Source organism: Myodes glareolus, chromosome 15 (assembly GCF_982192425.1).
Source record: "Myodes glareolus chromosome 15, mMyoGla1.1, whole genome shotgun sequence".
Taxonomy (NCBI): domain Eukaryota; kingdom Metazoa; phylum Chordata; class Mammalia; order Rodentia; family Cricetidae; genus Myodes; species Myodes glareolus.
This window is the reverse complement of record NC_142040.1, coordinates 16516043-16528841: the sequence shown is the minus strand read 5'-3', so window position 1 is coordinate 16528841 and position 12799 is coordinate 16516043. Positions and strand designations below refer to the sequence as shown.

The 12799-nt window shown below is 36.3% G+C and overlaps 1 protein-coding gene across 2 annotated transcripts in view; it reads right to left on the bottom strand.

The window, feature by feature from the left end:
- Edil3 (EGF like and discoidin domains 3) overlaps window positions 1-12799 on the bottom strand; it is a 445087-nt gene that overhangs the window by 159336 nt on the left and 272952 nt on the right. For both annotated transcript variants that reach the window (XM_048455865.3, XM_048455864.3), the window contains one exon: window positions 9601-9782. In XM_048455865.3, coding sequence (XP_048311822.1) covers window positions 9601-9782 — 182 coding nt within the window. The remainder of the gene's footprint in view (window positions 1-9600; window positions 9783-12799) is intronic.

Here is a 12799-nt window from a genome sequence, read left to right as displayed (position 1 = left end):
TGGGATTCTTGCAGAAATGGATTTAGAAAGGTTGTTAAGGACCTCTAGAGTATCAGACAATTTGCTGTGACACTGTGTCTCCTAGGGATATCAGAAGCTACACCCACAAAGTCTCACCAACATGTAGTATTTTATACTAGGAAATTCTTACTAAGCTATCTCATAAGAGTTTGATGGATGCTAAACTTTAATTTAAAGCAAGTCCCTAGGATTCTTTATATACTGTGAACAGCAGCACTGAGGCGACTTTTATGTCTTTGAGAGTAAAATTACAAATCTTGGATGTTCGGAAAACACTAGGGTTTTTAATTCTGTCTCACACATGAATATGATAGAGATAGGATACATTTATATTACAAGAGTATGTCTGGGTTTCTAGACTACTGTGATGTGATTATAGTAAAAGCTTATTAAAACCTTCAAAAATCTTAACAAAATGTTCATTAAAAAAGTTTTTTATGACATTTTAGTATTTGTGCATGTATGCGTGTATGAGTGTATGTATTTTTAGTGTGTGTGTGTATATGTGTATGAATGTGTGTGTGCTTGTAGTGCGTTTGTGTTTTGTAGTGTGTTTGTGTGCTTGTAGTATGTGTGTGTGTGTATAGTGTGCCTGCACATGACAGAGACCATTTACAGAAGTTAAGGACAGCTTGATGGAGTTAGCTCTTTTCTTCTATCATTTAGGTCCCAAGGTTCTAATTCAGGTCATCAGGATTAGCAGAAAGAACCCTTACTGGCTGAGCTATCTAGATGACCCTGAACATTAAGGTTTTAACAGTTCAGGAATAAAACATAAATGAAGCAAGAAAAAGTGTCATTGTAATGTTTGGTACACAGTGCTTAACTAACAGTCTTTTCCATAAGTGACTTTCAGTAAATTATTTATGCTTTTTTATTGTTTCATGTGAAAGTAGTTTGTGGTGATGGGGAAGGCAATGCTGGATAGTGTGTTTTTATGAACTTAGGGTCCTCTACCTGATGTGGGATTCCCCTCTGTATGCTATGAATGTTTTATTATCATTGGTTAATAAAGAAGCTACTTTGATCCTATGAATGGAATAAGGCATAAATTCCAAGCAGAGATAGAGGAGAAAAAAATGGCAGAGTCAGGGAGATGCCAAGTAGCTGCCCTGGAGGCTTACTGCTAAATTACAAGCCTCACGGTAAAATAGAAAATAATAGGAATTGGTTTATTTAAGATGTAAGAGTTAGTTAATAAGAAACCTGAGCTAACAGGCTGAGCAATATTTTAGTTAATACAGTTTTTGTGTGATTATTTTAGGTGTGTACAGCCAGGAAACAAACAGGCAGCCTTCATCAATTTTCTGATTCATTGTACCATAAATGCCAGCAATGAGATATCAGATGTAGCTGTACAGACAGAGTCCAGTTGTTTGTGTTTTGTCAGAATCCTTGAATGTTGTGGTTATGTGATTATCATGGAAAATAGAACCTATCTTTTATGTTCCATGTTCCCTTTCTTTCAGTATCAAGTCATATGAATCTACTAACACATTTTTAAAATATGATGTTATGGAAATGGATTGAAAATAAACAAAAATCCTATCATTAGATGATTACAGTATATGACAGAAACAGACCAAAAAACGCTGCCATGGAAATGATCATGATGATTATACTGTTTTTGTGGAACTCTCAGTTTCACTGTTAAAACAGCTTCTAAAAACAAAAAGAAGGAAGGAAAGAAGGAAGTAGGGAGGGAGGGAGGGAGAGAGGGAAAGAAAGAAAGAATGAAGGAAGCAAGAACAAGTAACCTCCCCGTGCATAAAACTTCCAGCCATGAAATGTGTAACATAAAGTCATCAACTAACTATCAGTAGTGTTTGAACCGCAGGACTCAGAAGATTTTCTTTGGGATAGTGTCTTTTTTATTAATACAGAAGAGCCCAGAGTCACTCAGAGCGTTAACTGTTTCATTGCTAATACACAATCCCAAATTATCTGTTGATATTAAAGTAAACTGTTCCATAGCTAATTACAGAACACTGAGTTACCCATCGATACTAAAGCTAACCACATCCCCAGAAAACACTCTGCTAGGCTCCTGGCGACTTGCAGACTTTTCACCAGGCAGTGCAATTGTGCTATCTTCCTTTCCTACTTTGTTTCACTGCTCGCTCCTCTCTCTTCCTCCACCTCACTGTCACCACTCTCCGTGATTCCAAGGACAGGTACCTGAATCCATCCTCATGTCCAATAAACTTATTATTGTTTGTTTTTTAATTTACCTTTTCTCTAACCAAGGCAGAAACAAACCCAACAGAATAATAGTAGCAACAATCCACGCTTTCCAGGCAGATGAAGCAACTTTTACGGCACTGCTGTCTGAGGATGAACTCAGAAGATTTTATTTTTGCCAAACAACTATAATGCTGAGCATTATGAAATTGAAATATAGGACATATCTTTCATTTACAGTAACATATAATGTGATTAAAAGGAAAGCATCATATTAAGGTCATAGCCAAATCTTTTTAAAGTAAAATAGATTACTTTGAAACCAAAAAAAAATCCAATCTGCTTTAATCAGTGTTAAAACACTACTACCACCACAGAGACAAGTAGTGATTCAACTTTCAAATGAGTGTTTAAGTATTATGCTGTACTATCCCCCATCAGACATATCTTCATGTAATAATTTAGTTATACAGTTACTAGGCTAATGAGAATTTCCTTGCATTCCACAGTTGTACTTATTAAGCTTTAAGGTTTATTCTTTTAAAAGTACTACAAAAATAAGTTGCAGTGGATAAAATTCTGTGATTGTTCTATAAGTTATTGAACTCTACTAGCAAGTTCAAATAGCCTATACTCTTAGTTTTCTTCCTTTCTTTTCCATTTCCACGTGTAGAGTTTCTCCCCTGATTTCCAACAAGGGTATTATAGATTGAATCCAGGACACAGACAAACACTCTACTGACTAGGAGATATATATATATATATATATATATATATATATATATATATATATATATATATATATATATATATATAACACTGAGTATTCCAGGCCTGCCTGGAAGACAGGAGCCTGAATCTACAAACCTGACTGATTCAGTGAATCTCAAAGGTAAGCACCATTTTGCTCTGTTTTTGTTACTAGTAAAGCACCTGAGCATGTCCAGTGTGTGCCAGTTAGCAGTCTCCATAAACAAAGAGCTACAGTGTCAGCAATCTGCACAGAAGAATAGCTAGCACATGTCCAGTGAATGTTCAAATTTAGTCTGCACAGACAAACAGCTGAAAGTTCAGTACAGAGGGACCCCAAATCATCTCAGAAAGTTAAGAATGAGACATGGAACACAATTACATATTCCCATAAAAATATCAGAAATGAAAAGTATATCTTTAAAAATACTTAGCGAGTAGTCAGTCTGACTAATCATATTTAGTTAGCAAAACATTCAAAGGTTTAGTAAAAACTTTCAAATGAAGTAATTCAAGACACATGGACCTGTTCAACATTCCTATTTTTACTACACTATTCAGAAATACAAACTTAAGGTGGCAGTGATGTGAGGTGTGATGTGGCTGCAGTTTAATAGCAGGAACAAATCCAAGTGAAGAGTAAAAGGTCAGAAAAATTTGTTAAAATAAAATAAAAATTTGTTGAACTGCATTTACTGCACTTACCCTTTAAGTCAGAACCAATTATGAACATTATGGTGCCATTAATAGTTGCTCAGCATGTAAATTGAAACTAGCAACTTTGATATTCATTTTATCAAGTTAAAGAAAAAAGTTAAACTGTAATGCTAAAATTTGTGTATTAAGTCATATACTTGAGAGACTCAGAGACCAGTGTACTTATTATCAGTGGATTTAACCAAGTATTCAAAAGCTAAATTTCAAAGACTGAGTAAAATAAATAAAAGAATCAAAAAACAGGACAATAAAGACAGGAGAATTTAATAAGGATTCTTCAACACAGAGAATTTAGTATCTACTAAGAGTCAGTCTTTTAAGTATGAGTACTAGTTAATTAATAAAGGATTTTTCTTTTGAAAAATATCATACAATAGCATACTCTTAAAGAACGCAATAATACGTGCACCCTGAGCATAAACAAACCTTGAGTATTAAACAAGAGTGAATGGGTTTCAGTTTTTGCTCCACCTGTACCTGTGATATTCTTCCACAAACATGTTAGATTTGCCCTTGCTCATTTCTCCTGAATTTATTATGATCTTCACATAAAAAGTAAATTGACCATCACATATTATCACCTTCATGGTCACTATTCCTCTTAGAAATGTGATAAATCTTTAATTATTCGAAGTGACCAGTTCATCTAAACTTTTCTGAACTAACCGTTTTCCTATTTCATTTACTTATTTCTTCCCTGGGACAAAGAACATATGAATATCTTACTTGGAAAGAAAGATTGATATGTTGTGCTAAGTGCATAAGAAACTGGTCCAAGATTGATATGTTGTGCTAAGTGCATAAGAAACTGGTCCAAAAATAAAACAAACTATCTGTGCATAAATAGAATACTATATTTAAGGTTGTCCAAATGAGGAAATGTTCTATACCACAAATACTTGCTCAGTCATGTTCATTGTCACTTTATTTACAATAGTTAGGAAATTGGAAAAAAGCCACTTAAATATTCTTCAACTGGGAAATACAAAATGAAAATGAGGTATATGTGCACTAATCTGCTGCCAATTTGTTATAGATGTAGCATTTCTACACTCCAATACTTTTTGTACAGATGTACGGTGAAGATATGAAAAAAGTCAAATTGTAACTTATGAGTTGACTTCTACAAATGCATGCCAGCATAAATTCATGAACAAAATATGAACTTTTTAAACTCTATGTAGCTGTGAAGACAAAGGCAATGTATCTAACTTACATATCATTTCCTAAGAGCTCTAAACAAAGAAAGACACTAAAAGAGATTTTGGCTTAGTTTTAAAGAAGGAAAGTGTTTCTAATCAGCCATAAATCAATTTAATAAATTTAATGAATTTAATTCATGCTCATTGAAATTATGGTATAGCAATCTGATACCCAATAAAATTTGTTTAGAGGGCTCCATTGCTGAGCAATATTTGTATACTGGGAGATGTGTTACTGTGATTGGTTTAATAAAAACCAGAAGGGTCAAGAGCTAGGCAGGAGAGATAGAAAGAGTAGATAATTGAGGCATAAAGGTAACCTGGCAGGAACATCAGGGAATCAAACATACAGAATGAAACAGAGGTAAAAAAAAAATCACATGGCAGAACATAGATTAATAGAAGCTGATTACTTTAAACTATAAGGACTAGTAGAACAAGCCTAAGTCAAAGACCAACTTTTCATAATGAATAATAAGTCTCTGTTTCATTGTGAACTTGTGGCAGAAGAAAAGCTTACTATACTTGACACTCCATTACTTTGCCACTACCACAGGGACAGAGATGTCATGTCAGCTGGTGCCACTACAGTCACTGCCTGGGCCTCTCTGCCCATGAGGACTCCAGAAAGTAGGCTCAGCAACTACACAGAGCTGGGCAGTAAATGTGACTCCTGCTGGTACCTCTGACATGAGGCTAGTCTCTCAAGGAACCAAGTGGGGAGAACCAGCTTCCAGTGCCATAAGCTAGCCACACAACAAAGGGCCTAGCAGGTGAAGGCTTGGCTCACACTGTCAGAGAATACTGCAGGTACTTAGTAAAGTTAGGTCAAGAATGAGAAAACCTCTGAACAGGTAGGGTATGCTTTAAAATGTGCTTAAATGTTAAAGAAAGAAAAAAATAGATATACACTGTCATTAAAATAGTTTAAAAGTAATAGTAAAGTCTTTAAAGAGAGAGTAAGTAACCCCCCCACACACACAAAAAATAAGCCACATAAAGAAAATAAATAAGGAGTCTGCATCTGATGTTGGAATCCCCTCTGTGTGCTGTCATTACCATTAATGAATAAAGAAACTGCCTTGGCCTTTTGATAGGGCAGAAGTTAGGTAGGCGGGAAAATGGAACTGAATTCTGGGAGGAAGAAGGCAGAGTTAGGGAGATGCCATGGAGCCGCCAGAGACAAACACTGGGAATTTTACCCTGTAAGCCACTGCCACATGGCAATATACAGATTAATAGAAATGGGTTAAAATAATATGAGTTAGTCAATAAGAAGCTAGAGCTAATGGGCCAAGCAGTGTTTTAATTAATACAGTTCCTGTGTGATTATTTCAGGGCTAAGCTAGTCGGGGAGCCGGGATAAACAAGCAGGCCTCCTCTGTGTATCATGAATCCTCCTCTATGATGCTTTATTGACTTTGAACTTTTTAAATGATAATGAACAAAAAATAACAGCTACTGAAAGATACTGGATTGTAGAAAAATCTACTGAATTAAACCAGTTTATATATTTTAAGGATGTTTTAATTTTAATTTTAAAATGGATGTCAGAAAATATGTTACATTGGGGGAGAGGTTATGCCTTATTTTTTCAAAAATAGGAAACAAAAAGCTATGGACTCCTTTTTTAAAATTAATAAAGAGGAGATTTGATAGGGAGATACCTCCTGAGGATCTTGACTGCAGACTTGAGGGAGGAAGCCAGGAAAGACTACAGGACAGGTGACATATATGGTGATCTCTCTGCATGGGAACAGCTCTGAGATTGGATGAGACAGGCTAAAGTTTGTTGGCTATAGAATCCTCATGACATATTACATGCCATCCTTTCATATGCCATGGATAGAGTTTGATCATAAAGTCCAAACAGACTTATAAAGTTAACAGGTGACTTTTACCTGCTTAAGTATAAAAGGTCATCTTTAGCTGACTTGTATATACTGCATATTTCATACTTGTGTTAATGCAGATCTATATTTTACTTTTAAAAGGTTGTGTGTTCTCAGGAAAAAAAGGACCAGAGACCAGTGAAGACAACTCTGACCAGACAGGGAAAGAACCAGCATAGGATCAAACTAGGCCCTTGTGTGCTTGACAGTTGTATAGCTGGGGCAGACTGCAGGGCCACTGGCAGTAGGATTAGGATTTATCCCTACTGCTTGTACTGGCCCTTTGGAACTCACGCTCTTTGGAGGAATGACTTGCTTATCCTAGATATAGTAGGTAGGACCTTAATCCTTCCTCAAAGCAATGTGCCTTACCCTCTCTGAGGAGTGGATGGGGAAGTGGGGGCAAAAGTTGAGAGAACAGGAGGAGGGGAAAGAGTGGGCACTGGGATTGGTATGTAAAACAAAGAAAGATAATTTAAAAAATAAAAGAAAAGAGATAAAATAGAACAAAAAAATAGAATGTCTTCATCACACTCCTCCCCTCAAAAACTCATAGATTTATGCAAAAGAGCAGGCAAAAAGATTGTAGGAGCTAGAGGTGGTGAAAAACTCCAAAGAAAGAGCATGTTTCAGATGCAATATGGCTGATACATGTATGAACTCACAGTACTGTAGTCATATGCAAGAACAGACAAAATCTCAGCATGTGGGGGGATGACAAAGGCTCACCCCTTACTAAGAAGATGTTTTCAAGTAACAGTTGCTGGGAGAAGAAAGATAAGTCTTCACCAACACAGTAATACTGAGGACATGAACTACACTCCAGGGTAGGCTTTATGCTCAGGAGTAATTGACCAATACAAAATAGGACTCCATGGTTTTTGTGTGCTTTTTTGGTTGTTGTTATTTTCATTTGGTGTTCTTTTATTGTTGTGTTTTATTTAGTTTAGAAAGAGAAAAATAAAGTGAAAAACTGTGGATAGGGAAGAGGAGTATATGAGAGAGAAAGAAATATGACCAAAATATTCAAATATTTGTAGAAAGAGTAATTATCTCTATTTTCAAAATTATTTTGCAAATAACGATTTGACACTGGCTCAAGATTTTTTAGAAAAAAAGGAGCTAGTTAGAAGCAAGTCTAAGTATAGGCTGAGATTTCATAATTAGTAAGATGTCTCTGTGTCATTATTTGAGAGCTGGCTGATGAGATAGAGGAAGACTCATTGTACTTTATGGCAATAGAATGAGGAACAAATTTTCTAACGACCCTAGGGCCTTTGCAATCTCTCACACCAGAGTTGAACACATTCCTCCAGTAACTCTCCTTGTCCTCATTTTCTAATTGATGTTTACTAGATTCTCATGTAGCATCTTTGATTATGCTGTTTTCCAAGAATCTAGATCAGTGGACGCTTCCTTCCAAAATTGCCTTATATCAAAAGTTCCTGACCCATATAGCTTCAACAAGAGTACTCTGACATTTGGTATGTGCTATTAATGATACGAGAGACAGTGATTATATTAAGGTACCACATAGACAGAGGTATAATATTTCACAGAAGTCAGTTTTGATCATCTTTTATATCTTCCTAATATATCTAATTTATGCTTTTACTTGAATGCCCAGGATGCTTAAATGGATAGAATTTGAGATGTCAGCTTTACTATGATATTTCTTCTCCGGTCAAGCTCTTAATATGTCAATACATTGTTGCTTTCGCCTGTTTTAAAATTAGCTAGTTGATGAGATTAAAATCCACTATGAATCTCAGGGAATCCTGCTGAACAAAGGTAGGAAGAACTGTAGAAGCCAGAGGGGTCAAGGTCACCACAAGAAAATACATATAATCAACTAACCTGTGTTCATAGAAGCTCACAGAAACTGAAACTACCAAGAAACCTGCAATGGAACCAGCTTAGTCCCTCTGCAAATAAAGTATAGTTGTGTAGCTTGGTCTTCTTGTGGGACTCATAACAGTGGGAGCAGGGGCTTTTGGGATCCTTTTCTCATACTGAGTTGCCTTTTCTGACCTTAATATGTGGGAGGAGAGGTGCTTATTCTTACTGCAACTGGATAAACCATTATTTTTTTATATCCATGGGAGGCCTACCCTGTTCTGCATAGAAACAGAGGGGTACTAAATGTGTTGTTTGTTGAGAGACTGTAAAGAGAGGAGGGTGGGAAAACTGCTATCCAGGTATAGAAAAATAAAAAGAAATGAATGAAAAAATTACAATTGCCTTTGAAGAGTTATATGTTTTATAATTAATTCTACAATATTATATCTACTTATATAATAATTACCTACCTTGAATATTTATATAATGTGAAGATTGTAACATATATTGTTTTACTCTTTATACTATAAAACTTTCCAAAACTTTTACAGAACTGATACATAGCAATGCCCCTCAGAATGCTTAAAAAAATTTCTATTTATACAGTGGGACATTATCATGACCCATTGTATATTTTACATTTGTACATGGGAAACTGTTTTTCAAAAAAAATACATAGATGAAATTGTTTCTTTCTAGTTTCATAATTTGTTATTAAATGTTAACATTGTATGAACAAACACATGCAAATGATGATAGATATCTTTTTTCAGTATAACTTAAAACAGGATATTTATGTCTAAGAATGCTCCCTTAGTATTGTTTTCACATATTCAGAGCATGTGTATCTTTCCCACATTTTCAGATTTTGCACAGTTTGATCATAAATCGAATTACACTTTGAACATGAGAAAGAATCACACCAAAAATCTTCCTAATCTACTCCTATAAATGATTCTGATCATTTGGAGGACAGCTCTGTCCCACCCTTCTGTTACCTGAATCCATGGCCATCGGTCATTTTCAGCAGCTGTCCAGGCATTTATGAGTCCCTTCTTATTAAGCCGAGCATAGTAGGGATACCACTTCTGGAGTCCAAAAAGAGCTCGGTGGGTGGATGAAGCCGTGATCTGCTGATTGGATATGATCCCGCCTTCGATTCCCAATGGCCCAGAGCATTCTGAAAAGAAATCATGAAAAATATGCATGAGCATCAGAAATTGTAAGGATGACATACTCTGTGGCATAGCATTTAATAAGATTAATTTGTCCCGTATACCGTTTCAGCCCTACCCACTGGCAGATCTGTTACTGGTTACTACATTTGCAAATGTGACTGCTCCTTGTATTTGAAAGTGGCTTCTCAGAATCCATCTTCTTTATTGTGATTTAGATATGTGAAGATATATCATCTTAAATTGAGAGCTAGATCAGAAAAGTTACTTATTTTAAAAGGCCCATATTCTGACCTATCTCACACTCCATCTTGTCAAAGCTTAGTCATACTCAAGAGTCTTTAGTCCTTAAATATTAGTCGATGTTTTTTTTCTTGACAAGAGTATATATGAATTTCAAATCAAAATTATTGTGATGATAATAATTTTCACTTTTATGAACTTTCAAACTTCAATTTTTAGATTAAATCAGTAATATATTCATAAAACCTCAATATATGATTTGTTGAAATTTATATAATAGTTACCTATGTTATCTGAATTACAGAAACAATATATTTCAATACTTCTGCTAAAAGAACACATAGCTATGACACATGCTTGATATTTTCCTGTTTATAGTATATGAAGAACTTAAATTGTTATTTAAAATATTTTATTGAAAATTTACAATTCTGCATGTTTAGTCTGTGCATTTAAAATGTAAGTATCTAGCAATTTTATACAAATGTGCAACCTGGAACCTTAAAACATTCTTAATAAAAAATAAATCACTAAGGTCAAAGTATGCATTAAGACCATATGTTATTATATAGTAAACATATTTAGTTCTTAAATTTAGCAGTTGAAGTTAAAGTCATATAGTTATATTACAAATATACATTATGTAGTTTTTTATTTTTTTATTTATTTAAAGAATTTCCACTTCCTCCCCTCCTCCCAATACCCTCCCGCTCCCCCCACTCCCTCTCCTCCTCCCTCACCATTCCCTTAAAACAATTCGTTTATTTTAAATTTAGTGTTAAAGGTTTGATACTAGTAAAATAATACAGTAAAAATTAGTATTTGACTTTAAAATTTCATTAACATTTCATATGTTGAATTTTTAGTGCAGATTTGGGTAATCAATAATAATTCTATTATGATATCTAATACAATATGCTGTATGATTTCTTGAACCTGTGAATGGAGAACATTGCCCTTATTTAGTGTCAATACATATTAATCATCTTGATTGGTGATTACTATCAAGATTACTTTAAGTTTTAATTAATTTAGTTACTTTATTAATTAAGTGTAATTGAGTTTAATAATTTTGTTTAATGACTCAGTAAAGCATTTTTTAATTATTTTTTTTATTTTTTTATTTAATTTTTACTGGGAACCCCTCCAGAATCAAGTCTCTTGCAAACCCTAAAATGGCTCCCTTAGCTGAGATATAAACCTCCCCGCTCCCACAACCATCCTTCCTCCCTCCCCCCTCCCATTCCCCCAAGCCATCCCCAATCCTCCCCCTCTCCCCTCTCCCTAACCATCTTCCCTTACTTCCACCCTCCCACCCCCCATGCACCCGAGTTTGCCTGGCAATCTTGCCTAGTTCCACTATCCAGGAGGATAGCTATATGATTTTCTTCAGGTTCACCTTCTTATTTAGCTTCTCTAGGATCACAAATAATAGACTCAAAGACCTTTAACTATGGCTAGAATCCACTTATGAGTGAGTACATACCATATTCCTCTTTTTGGGTCTGGGTAACCTCACTCAGTAAAGCGTTTTCTATTTCAACCCATTTGCATACAAAATTCAAGATGTCATTGTTTTTTACCGCTGAGTAAAACTCTAATGTATATATGTTCCACACCTTCTTTAACCATTCTTCTATTGAGGGGCACCTAGGTTGTTTCCAGGTTCTGGTTATTACAAATAGTGCAGCTATGAACATAGTTGAACAAATATTTTTGTAGTATGATAGGGCATCTCTTGGGTATATTCCCAAGAGTGGAATTGCTGGGTCCTGAGGGAGGTTGACTGCCAGTTTCCTGAGAAACCGCCACACTGATTTCCACAGTGGCTGCACAAGTTTGCATTCCCACCAACAATGGATGAGTGTTCCCCTCACTCCACATCCTCTCCAGCATAGGCTATCATTGGTGTTTTTGCTCGGGGGACTGGGAGGGGGGGAGGGAGGAAGGATAGATATGGGATCAGGGAAGAATATATCTCAACTAAGCGAGTCAGTTTAGGGTTTAGTAGAGACTTGATTATAAATGGGATCCAAGGTCCAAGGAGAGATCCCCAGATTGTTCTCTGGAAAGAGGAGAGGGTGCCTGAACTGGCCTTGGCCCATAACCATACTGATGAACATTTTGCTTATCACCATAGAACCTTCATCTGGCGATGGATGGAGATTGAGACAGATACCCACATTGGAACACTGGACTTAACTCCCTAGGTCCAAACGAGAAGCAGAAGAAAAAGGAACGTCAGCAAGGAAGGCAAGATCAGAGGGAACCTTCATCTGACGAGGGATGGCGATACAGACGGAGACCCACATTGGAGCACCGGACTGAGTCCCCCAAGGTCCAAATGAGGAGCAGAAGGAGGAAGAACAGGAAAAAGGAAATCAGGACCGCGAGGGGTGCGATCACCCACTGATACAAGGGGACTGTTCTAATGAGAGTTCACCAAGGCCAGTTGGACTAGGACTGAGCGAGCACGTGATCTAACCAGATTCTCTGAATGAGGCCGGATTCTCTGAATGTGGCTGGCCTGGAGTCTTTCTGAAAAGCCATTGACAATGACATTGGGACTTGCTTCCTCTGCATATACTGGATTTTTGGGACCCAGTCTGTTTGGATGCTCACCTTCCTGGACCTGGAGGGAGGGGGGAGGAGCTTGAGCTACCCACAGAAGGGAGACCCTGACTGCTCTTGGGGATGGAGAGGCAGGAGGGGAGGGAGTGGGGGGAGTGGGAAGGTGTTGGGAGGAGGGGTGGAAATGGAGACTTTTGTATTTTAATAA